The sequence below is a fragment of the Nannospalax galili genome, unplaced genomic scaffold, assembly GCF_000622305.1.
Source record: "Nannospalax galili isolate Female #2095 unplaced genomic scaffold, S.galili_v1.0 scaffold155, whole genome shotgun sequence".
In the NCBI taxonomy this organism is placed as follows: domain Eukaryota; kingdom Metazoa; phylum Chordata; class Mammalia; order Rodentia; family Spalacidae; genus Nannospalax; species Nannospalax galili.
In genome coordinates this window covers 4285191-4306953 of record NW_008339923.1, presented here as the reverse complement: position 1 = coordinate 4306953, position 21763 = coordinate 4285191, and the positions used below count along the sequence as shown (strand labels likewise).

Sequence of the window (21763 nt, the reverse complement as noted above, 5' to 3'; positions counted from 1 at the left end):
GACAGAACTAAAAGCCGTCTTCTGAGTCTACCCTCAGCTCTCTTTTTGTTGGTACCCCCAGCAGTGTGAGGGGCACCCCAGTATCGTGCACAGTGATTGTTCAGACTTCCTAAAGGAGGGAAGAAGTACGAAGTGGTGTAGAAGTACATCTAAGTCATCTAAGTACTTGTTTCCTCTGCCACAAACTTGGCTGAATTCTGTTTTCCTTATTTTCACAAATGAAACTTTCATATATTTAAGAATGTTCTATAATTTTATTGAATCTAGAATGGCACACAAAGGCCCAAGTGTTGAGATTTCATCCCAGCCTACGGTGCTATTAGGAAGTGATAGAACCTTCAGGAAGATCATGGCTACTGAAAGTAAGTTAGGTCACTGGGGCTGTGCTTTTGAAAGGAATATTGGGCCCCAGACCCCTTCTCTCTTGCTGCTTCCTCATTGCCCCAGCCAGTAGGTTCCTCTGCTCTGGGCTTCCACAGGACCAGTGACAACTGGACCAAATGACTATGAATGGAAACTCTGAAATCATGCACTAAAATAAATGTTTTCTCATTTAAGTTGAATATTCAAAATACTTTATCACAGTAGTGAAAGCTCGGTAACACAACAGGCCACCTTATAAATAACTTCAAAAACAGCCTCTGTAATGTGTTGAATTTAATTTTAAGAATGCCCTTACTCCCCACAGGAATAAAGCTAGAAGCTGGCATCACAGTATAGGGGGATGCCAGGATGAGAAAATTTACTTTAATCACATTCAGGGGCCTACTGCTGTGTTATTTTCCAAGCCCTTGATTGCATACCTTGCTTGGCCCTGCATGGCATGTTCACATCTGCACAGATGATGATTAGGCCCATGATCAGACCCACTCCCTTCCTAGCTGTACTCATGTGCTCTTCCTGCTCTCCGAGTACACAGTTTTCCAACCACATTGAACATTAGCCTTAGAAAGACCCAGAGTCTTTGATACACCCTCCTCCAGTAATAACAAAGTTTCACTAACTCATAATTGGTGATAAAGAGGCTTGTCTTGGTTTGACAGAGAATGAAGCTGAATAATTAGAGGATGTGTATAAAGGTATATAAATGTGTGGCTTCTAAATGCAAAGCATAATATTATGGCATTTTATGTAGGGTCCTAATATTACCGCCAAAGAGATGCCTTCAATGACATAACTGACTCCAGCTAGTTCCCACTTTTTAAGGGTTTCTCCACCTCCCAGTAGCACCATAGGCTAGCAGCCAAACCTTTAGCATTTGGGCTTCTGAGGGATCTTAAGATCCAAACTACTGAGGCAGGCTGAGGCTCTGCTAATTCAAGATAGGGCCAGGGATCCCTTGAGCTCCTGATTCGCTCATTCATTCAGGCCTGCTACATGATAAAGTCTAAAACTTCTTAATGCAAAAGTATGCTTTTAAACTTTATCCAGTAAGAATTTTAATTACCTAGAAGGATATATAAGTTTTCCAAATCATTGCAAATTGCATTCTTATGCTATCTACATAAAACTATTGGGAACTAAAACAGTATTTATTCACCTTGTATATTTGTGAGAAATAATAGCTATACTCACAATTCTACATTTTTACCAGTTTACTACATAAACTTAAATAAATAGAGGAATTATATAATGATAGCCTAAGCCATACTTTTATAAAATTATTCTTAGAAGGACCTCTTGATAGGAGTATTTGGTAAGCTACAACATCAAAACTCATTTAGACTTAATTAATAGGTCTAAGCATGCCTAATCCTAAGATAATATAAAATCAAACAAAAAAAATCAACTTGCTCAGAAAAATTTATCCAGATTTGGTTTAGAAATAAAAGATGCAAGAGCAAAAGTTGTTCCAATGCTCAAAATGTGGGCATAGTCTCTTTCGAATTCCTTTGTTTTTTATATTTTATTTTATTCTATTTATTTTTAGAACTCATATTCACTTAATATATAGGAAAGAGAGTGTTCTGAACTTATTTTCCCTAAGCTTAGCTTTGTTCCAGATATATTGGAAAATCCATTCCATTGGAAAAGGCATATGTCCTCTGAAGGAATTACTGAGAAGGAGGCATAGAGGTATCTGTGGAGAGGCTTATAGTGAAGTGATGCTGTGTTAAGAGGACGGGTTCACAGGCATCTTGCCCCAAGTACCCTGCTATGAACCTATTAAATAGAACAGGCCCCATGGCCACTGGTGCTAAAAACACTCATTTTGCTCTCAATATCACACTGTACTGTTGCATCCTTTGCCTCCAGTGTGATCTTTCCAGAACCCAAATCTCATAGAGTTCACCACACATGAAGCTCTACCACTTCCCCCATGGACTTAATGGTAGTGTTCACAGTTTCTACTGTGCTCTGAAGATTCCGTAGTCTACACACATTTGCTCTCTAGTCACATGTCTCATACTTTATGACTGCTCTATCCTTACCTCAAGTATACCATGTCTTCTATAACTGCATGGAGGTGTTCTTCTGCCACAAAAGTGCCAAGCCTCATTACCGGATCAGCTTCTGTTCATCTGAGACCCAGATTAAGCATCAAATCCTGGAACCTACTGTCACTCCCTTTCCTGGGAGTTCAGTTCCTGACTTCATCATTGCATTTATTGTGTTGCCTAAGTAATCTTTCATCCTTCCTTTTCTGCTAGGTCATGAACTCATGAGGGAAAAATGAGCCTGTTCTGGGTACCTCAAGCACCTGGCAGGGTTACAAGATAATCAGATACACTGTTAAGACCTAGCTGTAGCTTATGATAATGGCAATGAAGAAAGTAGGTGTCATGCTGTGGAAGGGAATAAAAACCCTGCATGGGGATAGACAGCACTGGAGGCAGAAGGACCTCTCTGTGGGTCTGCCATCTAATCCCATCTCCTGAATCAGCTACTCCAAGAGAAGAGGGAAGGACAACTAGGAGGAAGAACAGTACCAAAGATCAGACTGCATGCCAGGAGAGGCTGACAGAGAGAGGCTGCTGTATGGCTAGAATTTAGAATAGAAGGCCAGCAAAGGTCAGAGAAGCAGGGAGCTAGATGAAGGAAATATATAGAGAGAAAAATGATATCTGTCCAGACTTAGGTAAAATGTGCTTTATACACATCTCTTATGTAATCTTGTCACCACTTGCTGCTATAGACTAGCCAGGCACCATTGGTGAATCCTGGAACAATCCATGCAGAGAAACTTCACCAAAACCTGAAACTTGATTAAGGCTAAAAGTTTGCAAGATGTCCACTGGACTTTCAGTTCTCAGAATTTGTCATAACTCTCTGAGTAGACTTGATGTTTATATTTGAGATGACATTTTTATGGAAGAGGAAATTCAGGACTCAGAGGTTAAGCAACATGCCCAGGGCCAAACAGCTTGAATCAGATGCTGGAACTGGAGCTCAGTTATATGTGGCGCTAGATCTCAATTTTTCATTTCACATTAGTGTGCCTTCGGCAAAATACAGTAGTCTTCATGGCAGAAGCATGCATCACATGGGAAAGCATGTAGGGAGACTCATCCATCCTAGAACATACAGGCAAGTCCTTCATAAAGATTGACTGAAGAAACCAAATGACATGTACGCTCTTATCTCCTGGAAGAGTGTGGTTCTATGAAACTTCTCTGTCCTGGTAAGACAAAGGACTCAGTCCTGATTTTTTCATAGCTAAGCCTTAGCTCATTTTTATTTAATAAGTGTGATACATTACTACCCATGCACATAATTAAAATTAACTATGGTGTTGGGAAAACTCACCCATCCCTCCATCATTTCCTGCACTAGCCCTTTTCATATGGTAACCGATGATTTTGGCTTTGCATCTAAAATTCCATTTGTTTAGAAGGAAAATTGTTCCATTTTGTCAAAGATAAGACATTCCCTTCTACAACCTCATTTTAGAACACTCCCATGTCTCCCTCGTGAGTTACTAACATGCCACACATCACCTCTTTGTACTGTTTTCTTCAGGTTTATTCCTCAGATTTATTTGGGCTAAAGACTCTCAGAAATCTATACCTAGGCACTTGAGTAAGAATAGAGTTATGATGATTGCTGTTTTTGGAGCTGTATTTCCTGTTGGAGGAAAGGAAATTTGACTGTACAGAAAGACAGTGACTTTCCTGTTGTTCCAAATAAGAGGTCTCACCAGGGCCTTGTCCTAGTGGTCCTAATGTCTGTCCAGACATTCTCGTCAAACCCCACCTTGACATCTTACTTCCCTACTCAGAAGTCCCTCCTGGTTTCTCACAGCCAAAGGAATATGATCCAGTCCCATCTCAATGGCTTACAGAGCCTTGCTCTGAGCCTCCAGCTATCCTCAGGCACCATCTCCCAGTCCCCACAGGTGGACTGCAAGCTCATCTCAGTCTGGGTGATGTGTCTTTGTCCCAGCTGGACTGTGAAGCACTGTACTGGCCTTATCTTCTTGTCCTCCCTCCCCACCTCCTGATGATGGCCCTGAACTTGCCAAATCCATTCATTCACTCTATCACTCAAATGGCATCATCCAAGTTCCTACTGTGTACCAGGCATGGCGAAAATGCTAAGGTACTGCCCTGATGTCTGAAGTCCCCCAGGGTGCTGCCCTCCAAAATGTTGTCCTCCAGGGTTCTGCCCACCAGTGGCTGTGGCCAGTAACCTAGCTTCACTGGAAACCTTGCGATTACCACAGAACCACCTCCCACCACCACAGACTGCACATGAAGCAGGTGAGTGGTGAGGCCCAGCACAGCCTGAGAAATGGCTTCGCACTCATGGAAGGAAAGGGGGGGGTGGGCTTTGCTTCAGTTTGCTTTATAAGAGTCCTACTGACATAGAGTTGTACTATCCTTCATTTAGCCAGCTTTTCAGTGTAAGTTTCACCACTAGAGTCAGAAAACACTACTAAGTGTCAAAAAGCCAATGCAGATTTATGTACAGTGCTTCAAAAACAATTTTCCAGACATTACTCATGCAGCCTTCTGTAAATATTGTCTGTGTTCATCTGCACAGTACAGTACTTCTTCAGCTACTGTTCACTGGCATGTTGTAGGCAGTGTTTGGTCACACGTGATTATTTGACCAAGACAGTTTTCATAAAATTTTAATTCATTGCAAACATTTACAAATCAAGAGACTTTTCCATACAAAGCATATTTCTGGCTTCAACTAAAAAACAAGCTGCCCTGGGTTTGCATTTCTGATAGAGCAGTGGCTGGAGCTTGGGACTCTTCTCTAGGCAGGCTTTGCTCCCAGTTCTATAGTGGCCTGACACCACTGTCTTTAGACTGGTCCATTTGACCACCACAGAACTCATACAAAGTTCTAGAAGTCATCTGGGGTGACTCACCCTGTGACTCTGTTAGTTACCCCAGAGCCTTTATACAGAAGGACTCCCACTCCTCTACCTAGGAGGAAAGGGAATGAATTGGCAATGAGGACAGGGAGAGATCCCTTGGCAAAGAAGTTAGAAACCATGGGAGAGGGACCTTGTAAAACAACCAGTGTCTACTTCTCCCTTATATCCCTGAAATTCTCATATAGTCAGTGTAAGATGTACCAGATTTAAAATATCCATAGGTGCTTCTAATCCAATTTGAGAATCAATGTCTAGCCCTCTGTGTCACTTACAAAACACAAAAATGTGGCAAAATGATTTTTAAATGAGTGTACATGCCAACATGTCAACAGGATTTGTGCTGAAGCCTCCTCATGGACAGTGGTAACTGACAATTTTGCTCAGTGGAGTAAAGGTGACCTTCTGACCTATAGAAAGAACAGATTAAGCAGATGCATATTGCAAGCAAGGTGACTTTAAAATACTTTATAAAATCTGTCTTAATTTCAAATGCTGACTTAAGCTAAATATAATTTTTAGTCTGTATTTTTTTAAACAGTTTGGAAAATACCACAGTTACTTTGAGCCCCTCCCACAATCATAGAATGGCTTTTATGGCATTGTCTGCGAGCACATAGCCTAAAATTCTGTGTTTTAATTGCTTTAAAATAATGCCTGAATGTTGGAATTCAGTCCTTTGTGCCATGGAACTATTGATGCAAGTTCCATATCCTCATTAGAGGATAACTTCTGATGATGTCATAGCTTAGTGGACCACACCACCTCTGCACCTCCCCAGTGCCAGGACTTGCTGCAGCTTGGCAGTGTTCTGAATGAAATCTCTGCCATTTCAGAAACATCTTGATTGGAGGCGGGGGGGCTCTGACAAGCACTATAGCAATCTGTGGTATAACTTTATGTGGAAACAAAAAACCATTATTTCCAATAGCTTGCAATGTTTAATAGTTTAATGTAATTACAGTTAATTGTTGACTGTAATATGCATTGGCCAGGCTGTGTCCCTGGGTCTAAATAAAATTTATAGCTAATGGAAAAGTTTTCTCTGTTTTTATAAGCAAGGAATTAAGTCCTAAACCGAAACTGAATGCAAATCCAGCAAGGGGTTTCTTGCCAGAGAAAATAATGGTGTAATAGGTTTGAATGGCCTAGTTTATCAGTTCACATTTCTAGGAGAATTTTTTCCAAAGTTGTGTTTCTCATCTTTTCACTAACCTAGTTTAAATAATTTTGTTGTTGTTGGCCTGTTTTATCAGTTTTATTGAAAGGTAATCTGAGTGCGCGAACTGTTGGGAAAAGACCACACAGAGTTATTTATGACAATCACTACGGAAGACGGACAGGGAGGGAGAGTAGAGCTAATGCCCAGGTGAGGCTTGGGATTTCACCAATCTGTGCTGCTCATCATGGGTGGACACCAAAGATAGTGACAAGCAGCCAGGAAACTTCAGTTGGCTCTGCTTGGTGTGTGCTGCATGTTCACTAGTGTTCTCAAGAAAGTTCTCACGCTCTGGGGCATGGGGGAGGGCATGGTGCAGACTCATTACGATGAACATGAATTCTTCCGTTCTTACATTTCATCTACTTTCAAGAATAAACCCATCTTACAATGCCCTCTGTTATCTTTGCTCCCTTCAAGCCTCTTCATAGCACCTTTTCTGTCCCCGAGGCAAGTCAAGAAAGGTAGGAAGAAGGGAAAAAATTGGGGGCCTCACACCATTCCCCAGCCTCTTGCAAGCAGGGAGGCAGCTGTTCTGCCAGGGCCCCCTGGAGGATTAGCTGCCTGGAGCTTGCCAGACCGGACTGCTCAGCGCTCCTGACAGCAGGAGGGAGAGATCTTCCTGCTTTCATCTGGGATTTACCTATTCCCTGACCTGGAGAGAAGCAACAGAAAACAAATTTGGTGGAGGTAACTTACTCAGCACCCTTGGCTGAGGGCCATAGACTTACAGGCTCAAAGATATAGTATGTCCTTGATAGAAAGTCAGCAGTATCTCCCTCAGTCCCAACCCACCAATCCCAGACAGACCATTGACCTCTTGAACTCTCTCCTCTCCAGGACCTGGTACCTCCTCCTCTCTATATTGCTCTCTGTTCCTCATTCTCCACCCAAACCAGTTCTCCCTGGTCCTGTATCCTCTGAAACACCACTCCAGACATATCACACCTGAAGACTTCATATGACTCTCACATCCACACCAAGTTTTTCCCATTTTCTGACAATATTCCTGCTCAACATAAATGTTCTTCAGTTCTGTAATGAAGACAGTACTCACAGGAGTCAGGAACACAGACCTAAAGCCAGGCAGCCTTGTTCACCTAGGATGCTGCTGTCTCCTAGCACATTTTTCAGGCAAACCCCATTCCCTTTCTACGCCTCATTTTCCTCCTTGAAAATGCTTCCATTAGTCCCTGACATATAGTAAACACCACCTGAGAGCTGGGCTATTTGGAGTGAGCCCCTCTTGGCTAGATGCAGGAAAAAAAAAAAGAAAACAAACAAACAAACAAACAAAAAACCAATTTTAGTCATTAGGAGCAGCAGCTGAGTATCCTTCCCAGCATTCTAACCTGTCTTCACCTGTCTGGCCTCCATGGCTATTCAGGTCAGCCTTGGCAGATCGGTCCTCTGGCTTCTCACTGGTCCGCTCCTATGTGCATCACTGATGGTGCATTTGGTTCAAGTCATGCATTTCTCTCTCCGCTTGCGTTTCTCCCTTGTATCTTCATCGAAAGCCTAGCTCTCTCATTTGAAACTGGAGTAGAGAAGAGCTTTTTGCAGTTTATAAATAGCTTGCTTAGTTTCAGCCAGCAGGTACAAGTGTGTTGTTCCTCTTTCCCATAGTGCTAGTCTGTGGAGCTCCAAGATTGGCAATGGTGAGAGTAGTGCTTTCCTGTTAATAAAACAGGATAATTTGAGGACCAAGCAGCAATTTTTTAACATATGTCTGCTTAAATTCTACCAATATGACTTTGACCAATAATCTGTACCTGTAGCTCTTCCCGACATGAGGAAAATCTTTCTGAGTCATGTAGATGATTATGTGAAAAAAGGTTCAAATTCATTCCCAATGTAGATTATCTTATTATATCACTTAATTTTATCCCCAAGAAAAAAAATTGGGACAGAAGTAGTCACACCCACTTTGCTCTGATGTTGTACTAAGATAAGGAAAGGCAGATTCCTTTTCTGTTCAAAATCTGAAACAGAATTGGCTCCAGGCTATATAAAAAGGCCTTACCCCCCCAAATATAGTTCTATAAAGTAACACCTGCGCTGCATGCTTACCATTTTCTATAGCTTTCCATTCTTCTAGCATCTTCCATTTGGAATAAGCAATGGAAGTCACCAAAAGAAGAAGGCCTAAGGAGAAATGTTGGTATGCAGTGTAACACAGCCACAGATTCCAGGCATAGGCAGCGTTGTGCTGGGAAACAGGGCCGCAAGTGTTTATCTCTCTATTCCCCCAAAGAACTTCTCCAGTTTGTCCTAATAAATTCACTTGGCATTTTAAAACATTTCAGATGGTCTTGTTGTTCCCAGGTTAGAATAAAATTGAGGAATATTTGGTCTGAGACTATCAGCCTGAAGGAAGACTGAAAATGAAGGGCAGTTTTACTCCCTGAAGATCCCCAGGTTATTTGGGAAGTAGGGGAGGGAGCCCATCAGCTTCAGGAACTTGCTGTTTTCCATCTATTTCCTGTGCACCTTGCCCCTGTGCTCTGTCACTGCTCAGCCTGGTCTCTTTCAAATGCTCCATTAGGAGCTCTAAGGAACGCTTCTGAATATTCCCATCACAGCCAACAAGGCTTAGAGCATGATGGCAGCACACCTGACTCACTGTTCTGCAAACATAAGATTCATTAAAATTCCTTCATTTTCTAACTCTGCTTTTTTATTAAATTCCCTCCCCACACACATATAGTAGCTGCTTGCCATTTAGAATGGACAATTAAGAAAAGGATGCTGATGCTCCTGCCACTTCTAACTCATTAACAGCAACCTGGTTATCCTATGATGGGGTAGTTCTTAAGCACTTCCTTCCTAAAATCTAACTCCATCCCAGTGATTCCATTTCCACAGTGTCTTCGAGGGGAAAGTAAGCATGCAGAGAAAATTACTGATTCTAAATGCAGTTATTTTCAACAGCAGTGGAAAGTAGGGTTTGAATACAAGTATCATTTGCTTGAGAAAGAGGCTTACTGTATCATTACAAGTGAGGAGTCCCCCTTACGTGGGAAACGAAGGCCTTAATTTGCAGCACCGAGTTCCCTTCTGACACCAGAGTCTTGAGGCTCCTAGGCACTGTCTTACCAGCTTTTCATCTTCCTGTCATGTTTGCATGTGAAAGACTCAGAGACATATTCACCTTCCTATTAAAGAGCTAAAGCTTCAACCCATTCCTCAGAACTCCTTAGTTATCACTTGCATTTCTGATATGATGGATTTAAAATAGCTACTAGTTATTTGTTAGCCATACGTACTATTATTCATGAAAAATGTTTTTCAGATTCTGGATCTTATCTTCTTGGGATTTTGTTGTTTTTGTTATTGTTTGGGTTGGGTTTTTAAAAATGTTTTATTTATTATTTTTATTTTATGTGTATGTGCATATTGCCTGCATGTAGGTAAGTGCACCCGTGTCGTGCAATGCCTGCAGAGGATAGAAGAGGCTGTCAGATCCCCTGGAACTGGAGTTACGGACAGTTGTTAGCTGCCATGTGGGTGCTGGGATTTGAACCTGGGTCTTCTGCAAGAACAACCAGTGTTCTTAACCGCTGACACATATCTTCAGCCTCCTTGTTGGTTTTTTTATAGAATGAATCTCATTACATTTCACAGACTGGCCTGGAACTCATAATGCTTCTGGCTCAACCTTCTCAGGTGTAGGATTACAGCCATGCAATACCATACCTGGAATATCACCTCTTAGTCTAGCCCACATATCCCTGTCCCTTATATGCATGCATACGATGAATGTGGTGCTTAGATCTAACTTCTTGTGCTCTCAATGAAGTAAACATTTTTGTCAAGATAATATAAATGTATAGAATTAGCAACTCTGACAAATATATAGTAAATATATTGGGGTTAAAAACTTAGTATTTGAACTTTATTTTCTTGATGTGTTTTTAAACTGCCAGAACATGCTTTTCAGGATGTACTTCCAAAAAACCCACCGTGCACATGCTGGGGGCATTCTATGATCCCTGATGCAGGTGAAGCCCAGTCTCTGGCTTTGTCAGTGGCTACCCAAGCTCCGTGCTTCCACACGTAGGATCCTAATTGAATATAAATTTTATGTGCCAAGAACCTCACTGCAAACTAATCAAAAGCCCCTGGTTCCCAAGCTAAGGTCTCATCTGCAAGGGAACAAAAACTGTGCCAGATGTGTACATAGCTCACCAAGCCTGGGAAATCAGTTCTGTAATGTAAAGAAGTCCACCAACTAAATAAAGAGAAAAGCTTGCTCAAGCCAGGCTAACCAAGATGAGAAAGGGAGTGTGGGAGCAGGACTGAGGCTCAAGGGATGGACAGCTCGGGGGTGTGGCCACCCTTATGAGTCACATGCCATTGAATGAATCCCACCTTTTAAATAGGCAGTGGAAGTACAGTGAGTGACTGACCTATGCTCTGATTATCCCTCTGCTTCATTATTTGTCTTTAACTTGTACAAGGTACTTGATCCTGCCATTTAAATTTGGAATGTTTTAGGTTGTTGCTTTTTTTCTCCTTTTCTTTCTTTCTGAAAGAGAGGGGGGAAGGGAGAAAGAGGGTGCTTTAAAAGCTTTCTATTCTCTTAAATGTTGATAAATTGGAAAAGGTTAGATATATTATCTGTGCATGTTTGCATAGGGTGATATTAATTTGGAAGAGAAAAAACTGAATAGGATAGCTTTGTAGAGCTTGGAACAGGTTTTCTAACAGCACCTGAATCAGAAAACAATGCGGAGTTTTGGCATGTTTTTACAGAAGGTAAGAATGACTGAGGAGACCAAAGAACAGTAAGGTTAAATGGTGAAAAGGTGGCTATCCTGCTATCATGCATGAGATGCACATTTGATCTCTGTACACTGAGAAGAGCCCAGAAAGCAGGCAGAAGATGCTCATCAGAAACTTAAACACTGGGAATGGAGTGGGTCCAGGCATCTGGGACAGGGCTGCCAGGGGCACTGGCCTCTCTCCCTCATTAGTCCTGGTATATGTAGTAGGGAGCACAAACCACCCAAAGCCAGGGCCATTAGAGGAACGGCCTGTCCTCTGTGTGCCTGTGTGTCTGACTTCTCTACAAAGCAGGAAAAACACTAGAAATGCACCAGATTATTACAAAAAGGAAATGGCCTATAAGCTGCTTCCTCAGCAAATTTGCCCAAAAGTGAAATGTGAAAGAAGGCTACAAACTAATTTATGCGTATGTTCTTAACAGTTAAATCATCACGAGGTGTGATAAACGCCTAAGGGGGTGCTTGGCTTCTGGTAAATTCTCCCACTTTGAGACAGGCTTTGGGGCCTGAAATGCTGTGCAGAATTCCTTTGTGGCCAATTAACATATCAAACTGAACATGGACTATTCTGTATTTTTGTTAAAATGGAGCCAACAGATATCAGTTTTTCAAATGCCTCATTGAGGGGCTTCCCTTCCCAATACCACTTTCAGAACTGTGTGCAAGGTAGCACCTGTGCCTGTGGAAACAGGTGGCTCTCAAGGCATGTGGAGAAGCCTCTTGGACCATAAACTGATTTCTCTCCTTCTGTGAACACGTCAGCACAACCGTGAGGGGAGTCCTTGGCACCACGTGGGAACGAGCATCTGTGCTGAGCTCACTGCCAGGGAAGAAGGCAGATTTCTGTGCCAAGGACAGATGAGAAGGGTGAGTTGCAGCCCTGCGCTCCCCAAGTGGCAGGCGTGGCAGCTCCCTGCCCTCTCCCCTTAAGTAAGGCTGCCTGCTTACACCAGTCAGGCACAGCAATGAACTGTCATTCCCATCACTTTCAGTGCTCCTCTGATCATATCTCTGTGGATCCCAGATACCATTCCGAAACATGGCTGTTTTGAGAGAATCTGACACTCTCCACATGAATCTGTCTTGAATTCAGAACTTCCTTCTTTAAAAAGGGTGGACACTAGATTTTCAAGAATGATGTAACCACATCCCACCCACAGACCGTCACTCCTACCTCACACCTTTTAGATAGGAAAGTACAGGACCCACTGTTGAAAGACTTCATAAAAAGAGCATTCCCTGTGCACGCTCTGCAGTCAGATCCCAACTCTGCTCTGCCAATTCTCCTTGTGTCACTGAGACACAAACTTATCAGACTTCGCAAACATATTGTCACAGATGTATCAAGAAGTAGGGCCTTTCATATCTGTGGACTCAGGAAGCACACAGCTTGTTCCTCTTCCGTAGCATGTATTTAGTGGGGCAGGAAACTACCAGGGAAGAAGAACCTACATGAGAAGAGCCACTGTTTTCCTCATCAAGTTGGCACCTGTGATTATTCAATTATAGTCTTGCCTTTGGAAGTGAAGGAGATCAGTCTTGCAGAAGATACAAAAATGCATGCTGGGCAATTGGGTTGTAGTATTCAATCAAAGAAGTTAATTAATAATGTCTCAAGCTGTGCAAAGCAGATATTAAACTAAAAGGTCATCCTTTAGCCATCAGAAAATATATTGCTCTAAAGTCTTATTGGATGACTAACACTAAAAGTTAATGTGACTTTTCTGTACTTTTTAAAAATGAAACCAAGGGATAGCTGTCTGTTTGATAAATTGAGCGCTGAGTTCGATTTCTAATCATAAACAATCCCTGGCCTTTTCAGTAATGATTGTTTTTGGCAAATGGGAGAACACAGGATGGAAGCTAATTGTTTTCACTGGCACAGACACACTAGCATTTGCTCTGCATTGTTTGCCTCTGCAGCAAAATTCCTCAGATGGTTCAGCAGTCTCATCGTGTGTTGAGCACCTAGACTGTGTTCACCATGTGTCAGATCTGATTGCACCAATAACTCTGAGGATGGATTGAAAATAACTGCCCTTGAATATATACTCCACTAAGAGACCAAAGAGCAAACAGAGAAGTGAGTAGTGGGGTTTTGTCTGAAAAAGGAGGCAGGAGTCACAACCCAACAGGCAGAGGAAGTCTGGAGAGTGGTGAGGCCTGAAGTGGATCAACTCCAAGCCTGCGGCTACAAAGTCTTGGAATAGACATCCTGGGATCAGGAACCTCCTTAAAGGCTGTTTGTGGAAATAGAATCAAAAGGAGGAATTAAAAGCCTACCTTTAAGAGTTGAACCTGAAGGTCCAATTCCTTAGCCTACACCACTGATTCCTAATCTAGGAAGCATATTATTTGCCACTTCTGCTTATATTGAGTGGCTGATTCCATTAGGATTCAGCCAAGTTTGGCAATGATTCACTTCAAAGGAGCTTGTGTGGAGGAAGCAAAGGATGCCAGGAAAACTGTGTCCCACACATCAGCCACTTTGGTGGCAGCCTCTGAAGGAGAGAGGAAGCAGGCTTAAGTTCCTGAAGAACTTGTAAAGAGAGACAGAGAAATGTGGGGGAATAGACCGGGGCCCTGGAAAGCGTCCATGCAGCTTGTTACTGCTGAGTAAACTGCGAGAAGCCAGGCCACCTACGCAGAAGGGCCTCTGCACTGAGAGGCAGAGACCCTGCTTAGTTATAGCACATGCCTGCTTTTCAGGAGAGGCCTCAGGGTCTTCAGAGGTGTTGCTGTGAGGCTCTTGCAGGAGGGCCCTGCCTGCAGGAAGGCAATATAAGGAAGCCAAGGTGTATAAAGGAATGCTTGTGAGAAGTGGAACATGAGCCGGGAATTCCCTTCTGCCTGAGCTTGACAGAGGTTGGAGCAGGACCATAAAGCTATTAACTGGAACTCCACACCAGCTGGGCTCTTTCAAACTGACTGAAGAAGATGACTTTGGATGATGGAGACAGGACCTGAGATACCAAAGCTCCCTTTCTCTAACATCCTTGATGCCCATATGCCAGCCTCTGGGCAGATAAAAGGCAGCAGAATTGCAACAGACTTCCATATTTGTGATTGGGGGTGGAATGCAACATGCACAGGAAGCAGTTCTAAATTTGAATGGCTCTTAACCTATTTTTGAAAGCCATTTTTTTTTTTTTTGTATTTAGAGTTTGTGAAAAAATTCCTACTTTCCTGAGGTATGCATTTATTCAGTCAGCATTCCATTTATCCAGTATTCAGGATCCATTGTGTAGCAGAGGACTGGATTGCTCAGTCTACAACCATGAAAAGAACTCCAGTATTCTGTCTCCAGACACTTTCCCCTTCCTATAGACTGTCCATAACTTCAAGTCTTCATGTCTTCTGCCATTCTTATGGCTGTTGCAGCTTGGTGAAACAAGGGCTACCTCAAGCCACGTTGTAATAAGTACAAGAATAGTGTTAATTCCCTTTAGCTCCCAAGCCAGACCAGGTCTCCACTGAGGCCATGTCTCAGCTCCTTCTGGGCTTGGATTGTCCAACAGAGACAGAACAATTTCAGTGGCAGAAATGAAAGGAAACAAGTCAAATTAATTTTAGCAGCATGTTTTATTTAACCCAGTATTTTCAAAATGTTATTTATTAATTCAAGATTCAAAAAATAGGATATATTCTGTGTTCTTTTAAAACGTTTTATTACTTCTTTGAAATTTGTACATAATGTATTTTGATTATATTTTGCCATTTCCCATCTCTTCCCAGATCCACCCCCACCTCACTATCCAATCAACTTCATGTTCTTTTCGTCAAATTTATGTTACCCAAATACTCTTGAATGTGGAACCTGCCCTGATGCATGGCCACACCCTTAAAGGAAATGGATTCGTCCTAAGTAGCTTTAAAATGCCAATAGCTCCTCAGCTAGAAGTGGGACTTTATGTCCACTTTCCCCCGCTCCATGCTCTGATTTTATCTGGTTTCAATTTGAATGGGTCTTGTGAATGCTGCCGCAATTGCTGAGTTCATAAGAACAACTGCTCTTCTATCTGGAAACATTTCCCTTATGTTCATCCACCTCCTCTGGCTCTTGCAATCTTTCCAGTCCCACTTCCACAATGATCCCTGAGCTTTTGAGGGAAGGATGTGATATAGATGTCCCATTTATAGCTGAGCACTCCACAGTCTCTTATTCTCTGCACATTGACCAGTTGTGGGTCTCTGTGTTAATTGTCTTCTACTGCAAGAAGCTTTTCTGACAGTGGTTGAGAGATGCACGAATCTGTTGGTATAACAGTAAGTCATTAGGAGCCATTATTCAAATACTATGTTTGTCCATTTTGTAGAATATTAGTAATAGGTTCTTCCCTAAGGCTATGACCTAATTAGCCACAAGTTCTTCACCCCTATAACAGTGCCAGGCATGTGTTCCATCTCATGGAGTATGCCTTAAATACAGAGGTTAGTTGGTTTCCTCTATAATGTTCATGCCACTATTGAACTGCAGGGCTTATCTTGCCAGGCCAATCATTATTGTAGCTCACAGGGTTCACAGATGGGTAAGATCAATGACTACTTTTATCCTGTGGTAGCATGCATAGTATCTTCCAGGACTATGAAAGATAGCTAGTAGGGATGAAGCTTCGGGTCATTACTACATGATTTATGGCTCACAGATATGTTTAATTCAGCAATAGGATCTTACAATCAAGTCTGGAGGGTACACAAGAAAAATGGCAGTAGCGTATGTTTGGGGCGTTTATGGAATCCCACTAACCAACAACTCAAGAGAGAAGTAACCATTCCTGGTACTGAGATTGTTATTTTCTTTTTAATACTAAACCATCAAACTCCATGACATATTATAGCGCATCTTAAATTGCACTCTACATATCAAATGCTCCAAAGCCACGTGAGCCTGATGGCTAACATGGCAGGCAGGACCCAAATGTAGAGCACCCAAGATTCTTCATTCAGCTTCTGAATCTCTTGGTTGCTCAGTGGAGAGCCTGGAAAACCCCAAGACTTTCTGTGCCTTGTCTCCCACATTTATATAAAATCAGTTATTGTGAGGCAGCCAGTAGGGATGAATGACAACTTCAACCTTAAGGTACTGTCTAGGTAGAGATCACTGTTTGAATTCTAAACAGCAAGAGCCTGAGGAGCAGAACACAGGCCATGCCATGTGTGAGTCACACTGTAATCAGCATATGAGGAACAGCATGTGTTGAATGCCCACTCTCCATCAATGACTGTTCCTGAGGAGCTCACACTCTCACAAAGGTACATCCATTGTCTTGTCAGTTGTGTTTTGGCATCTCTTGGTCTGTTTTGTCGTTTGTATTGAAGAAATGAAGGGATGAAGAAATGGAAGAGAATATCCTGTAGCACAGAGCTGATGGTCCCAGAACACAGGCCATGATTACTGGTGATCTTAGTAGGAAAACATCATTTGGTGAGAAAGCCATCCCTGAAGGTCGCCTCTCCAGCAGAAGCACCCAAGGGAGCACAATGTCTCAAAAAGTAGCTCTGAGTAAGTGATGAAGAAACTGGACTAACCAGGGATTGTCACAGATTGTATGGTGGGTGTGAAAGGCACATAATTGAATTTCAGGGCCAATTGCAATATTTAGGTTTTGAGACATGGTCTCCCTGAAGCCCCAGGCTGACCTCAATCTCAAAGAGATATGCCTGCCTCTGCCTCCCAAGTGCTAAGATTAGAGGCATGCACCATTACACCCAGTTGGCAACTTAAAAAAAAAAAAAAATTCCTCGTTTTTGGAGCACAGAGCTTGCTAGAAGTGCTGCCTCTTTCATTGAAGAGGTTACTGTGAAATGGGTCTCTGTTTTTAGTGGGACTAAAAATAACTAGAGGCCCAGTCATGCAGTCTAGAGTTTACCATTTATGACTCACTTGCTTCAGTTTGGTTGTGTGAAGCTTTTGTGAAGAAACAGCCATATTTTTAAAGAACATTTCCATAAAGGATTTCTTTTTTCTCTTGTGGGTGGAAAGCAGAACTGGGAAGGAGGAAAGAGAGGCCAAGAAGAAACCAGGGACCTACTTTCATGCTATTTTCGGATAAATTAAAATCCTTTGACTCTAAACACTCAAAATAATAATAACCTGTGGAGCTGGGAAGCAAACATGCTGTGTTCTCTGTCATAAGCCTGTATGGTGTCTGGAAAGGCAGCTCCTAAGTCACACGCTTCCCACTACTGGCCAATCTGGTCACCTTCATGGACTCTTAAGGGAAGCCCCCAGACCCCTTTGCCTATGGGCTGGATTTTCTGAGGTTTTTGTCTCTCCACGGGGTGTTATTTGTTGCCTCTGCAGGGCAAGTAATGCCTCAGCATCCTGCGGTAGAACCCGCCTCTCTGAATGGTCCTAAACAGCATTAAGATCACAGCCACATCTTCTAGCACTCTGGTCCAGAGCATTTTTAAAGTCATAAAACTCCAAAAAAAAAAGGTTACTTCAAGAAAAATTTCTTCCAAACATTTCCACAAATGGCGAACCACTGAGGGGACAAGTATTATGTACTCTGATTTCTGGGAGGGGAAAGTACCCTAAATGCAAGGGTAGCTTTAGTTATTATCACAGGCTGGTTTTAGAGGTAAAGCCACAATTACACATGCATTTCACTTTCTGGTTCAGAGGACATTTTGATTAATTAGAATATTAAAACCTTCAGCAGGCGGCTGCTTCTACAGGCTGAATTTCCTTGGCTGACTTTCCAGGGAGCTGGGTAGGAGTCACTGCTGCAGCAAAGCAGTGTACAGGGAAACAGCCCATATCTCAGCTGTGGTAGGTGGAAACAGAGCTGGGATGCCAGACCTCGTAGATGAAGCAGACAAATGACCCTTCCGGCATTCCTCATGGTAAACATTCTTTTCTAATCTGGAAATCCCTGTTTGCCCAAAGTGTCTCTGAATAGTGTCTTTGGTTGGATGAGAATGATTTCTTAGGACATTGCATTCATGTGCCACTTAATGACAGATGAATTCTGAAAATTGCATGGATGAGTAATCTCATTGTTGCACATACATCACAGAGCATACTTACCCTCTCCTCAGTGAGTTACGCTACTATGCATCTAGGCAGTATTGTGTAGCCTGACACTCTAGGCTACATCCTTAACCATGTAGAGTATCATATGCAGTGGTAGCACATTGATATTCACATATCAATATAAGGGAACATAGAAAAGGCAAAATAAATAGTAGGCAATAGGAATTTTTCAGCTCTGTGATAATTTTGTGGGTCCACAGTGGCCCATTGTTGGCTGAAGCATAGTTATATGCAACATGACTATCCGTATTTTCATCACAGGCTTATGATTGTTAATATACTGAGAGCTATCTAGTGAGTATCTGTTAAGACATGAACTGTACTAGGCTTTATATAAAGTTAAAACCTGTATGTTCATATCTTTCAAAATGTATTCAAATTTTAAGTTGATTTTTCAAAAATCTAATTTTATGCATGAAATGTAAAATAATGTAAATCATCCCCAAGTTTAAGAGTCTGTCAAGAGTCACATAATCTCCCAGCCACAGGCCAAGAGCATTTTAAGTGTTGCCACACACCCACCCTGGTTTGCCTGAGGACCAAATGTCCTGCCCTACCTTGTAGCAGCCTAAGGATGCAACTTTCATGTTCCTTTCCATTGGTACTTCTGCAAAGGATTTTAGTGGCAGTTGAATTGCTAGCAGTCATATATCAGGTATGCTTCCAAGAGTAAGCCTCAGCACCCCAAGTAGACAGTCATCTCCAAAATTATGGTATTGAAAAATATTCTTCCTCGGGAGCACACAAATCAAATTGTTTTTGTTGCTGTTGTTGATTTCTTTTCTTAATGCCTTCTCACCTACACGTGATATCTTTGTACAGTCAAAATAGATGCATTAAATTTGTCTTTTCAGAGTCTTATATATATTATACATGAAACATGATTAATTTACTCAATACATGGATAATAGGATACACAGATGTTTGAGATGCACATATGCTTATTTCTAAGTCCATGCAATTCAGCAAAAACCAACCAATCAATTGATGTAGTAATTCTTTTCCAGAACAAAGCCAGTCTTTAGTCTTTGGCTCTGATCTTAATCGCAAAGATGGCTGTAACCCTTGGTTTCTCAGGCAGATTTGAGGCTTCTATATTTCTGCAACTGCAGGCTGGCCCTGGTGTTGTGGTTTCAAGGCTTGTTTTGTACTCGCTCTTGTGCCACCAGACGACTTCATTAAAGAGCATTCACATTTATCTATATACTGGCTTTTCAAAGAAGACATGAAGTCTTCCTTCAGAACCTGCAGCCTAACATACTGTTGACTGAACTACACAGAGAGATAACCTATTTACATACTAAAAAGGTCAGCTTGGACAATCATCAGTTAGAGATGAATTTGCTGCTGGTTGCAACTGGAGCATAAGAATTTGGAAGAAGCTGGCAATTTTGCTGTCTCTTCATCTGGGTAGACAGCAAGCAGTAATAAATACGAGGATGTCTGCTCTAATCCACGAGAGCAGCACTGTACAGAGAAACCTGGTGATGGAAAGCTCACTCATCATTTCAAGCCTTCCTGATTCCACACAGGTACGTGACTGACCGTGTAACATACAGGTCAGCTTCTAAAAACGGTAATTAATTTGAGGTGGAAATATTTACATAATAACTTTTCAGACTCAGTAAGACATAAACCACAGTAATAGACTTTCCGGTGTGTAGTCCCTTCTCACTTAACCTGCCACTTGCATTAGGAAAGAAGGACTTTTAGAAGCCTTAAAACATTTCCTTTTGTGATCTGTCTTTTCAAATCTCTTTAAATATCAATGGTTTTTATTTCCCTAATGTGTATTGAAAGTATTTCCAGAGATGTCATTCTAGAGGAAGTGGTTTGTGCTGAAATGTCTAGTGTTTTTGCTCTTTACCCATTTGTAGATACAAAGCAAAATCATCAGACTTTCATCATTTTATTATGTGGGGTGTGTGTGTGTGTGTGTGTGTGTGTGTGTGTGTGTGTGTGTGTATTCCCGTGTGTGCACATATACATGTGGAGGACAGATGACAACCTCAGGTGTCATCTTCAGAAACACTGTCCACCTCCTTTGAGTCATGATCTCTAAAACTGGGGCTCACCAATTTGGCTAGACTGGCTGACCAGCAAGCCCCAGGAATCCCCCTATCTCTACTTCCCCAGCACGGTAATGACAAGCACACACTGCCATGCCCACCTGTTTTATGTGGGTTCTGAGCACTGGACTCAGGTTCTCAAGGTTACAATTGCAGCTCTTTACTGACTGAGCTACTATATTGTCTCAGTCTCATAAGTACCTCAGGTTCCATCTTAGCGGAGGGTGCTTTCCATGGATGCCCTGCCTCTAGTGTCACCCCTCTGAAGTCACTGTATATTTCTTTCACTCTACAGCATCAGATGATGTCACCCAGCTTATCATGGGAGTCCTCTGTTATATTTTATTCAGTATCACAGGGAATTTAGGAAGCCAGATGTGAACCTGGGATAGTTTGTCTTTGAGATGTAGGAATTGGTTTCTAGGAGGAAATTGTTCTTTATATACATACATATCCCAGATGGTTCACTATGTTCACCTGTTCAGCAGACACATTCTCATTGTTCTGTGGTTCATCTGATTCCTGGTTTAAGGAGAGAAAAGCTAGGAACAGAAACAAGCTAGCCCTTTATCTGCCATTAAGCAGTACCTCACAGAGATTATTTGAAGGTGGTTAGCAAGCCACCACTTCTGGGCCTTACAGGGCACAAGTTTTGCATGGCCCCTGTTCTAAATCAGATGGGTGGCACAGGCTGTGGCTGGGGACTCCTCTGGCAGTGTCAAGCAGAAGACAACAATATTGACTGGATCTGTATCTCATGCACTCTGACTGTGGGCCTTCACTGGATGAGATGGCAACTGTCCCTGACTTACAACACCCATGCTGTACCCATTCCATGTCACTCTCTTTCAGAATACTCAGCTGAGCGGGTGCAACAGGTGCTTCACCAGTCAATCTTCATGACCTCCCTGTCTGCCCACCCTTTCCGGGACCTGCCCCTTGGCAGGGAGCAGCACTGCAAGTTACTTCCAGGTGTGGCTGATATCCAGGCCAACCAGGTGACCCAATGGACAGTGGATGAGGTGAGCAGAACCATGCAGGGGACAGTGGGATGGGAATAAGCCTACTCCGGAGTTCTTTAACACTGGAGAAATGCTTCTTTATCTCTTAGGCAAGGCCTTCACTACGTAAAGCTCAAACTTCACATTAGAGCAGGAAGATAAGCATGCCTTTGACAAGACTAGGAAAGCACATTGCCTACCCAGTTGGTTTTGCTCATCCCCACCCTAGATTTTTCCTAGTGCCAACTCCTGGGTCTTGTCACCATCTCCACAGGCTAAGGACAGCAGATTGACCAAGCCTCCAAGTCTATACTCCTGATCT

The 21763-nt window shown here is 42.4% G+C and overlaps 1 protein-coding gene across 1 annotated transcript in view; it reads left to right on the top strand.

Moving 5' to 3' along the window:
* L3mbtl4 (L3MBTL histone methyl-lysine binding protein 4) overlaps window positions 1-21763 on the top strand; it is a 354152-nt gene that overhangs the window by 318785 nt on the left and 13604 nt on the right. The window contains exon 13 of the mRNA XM_008834704.1: window positions 21293-21462. Within this exon, the coding sequence (XP_008832926.1) occupies window positions 21293-21462 (170 nt within the window). The remainder of the gene's footprint in view (window positions 1-21292; window positions 21463-21763) is intronic.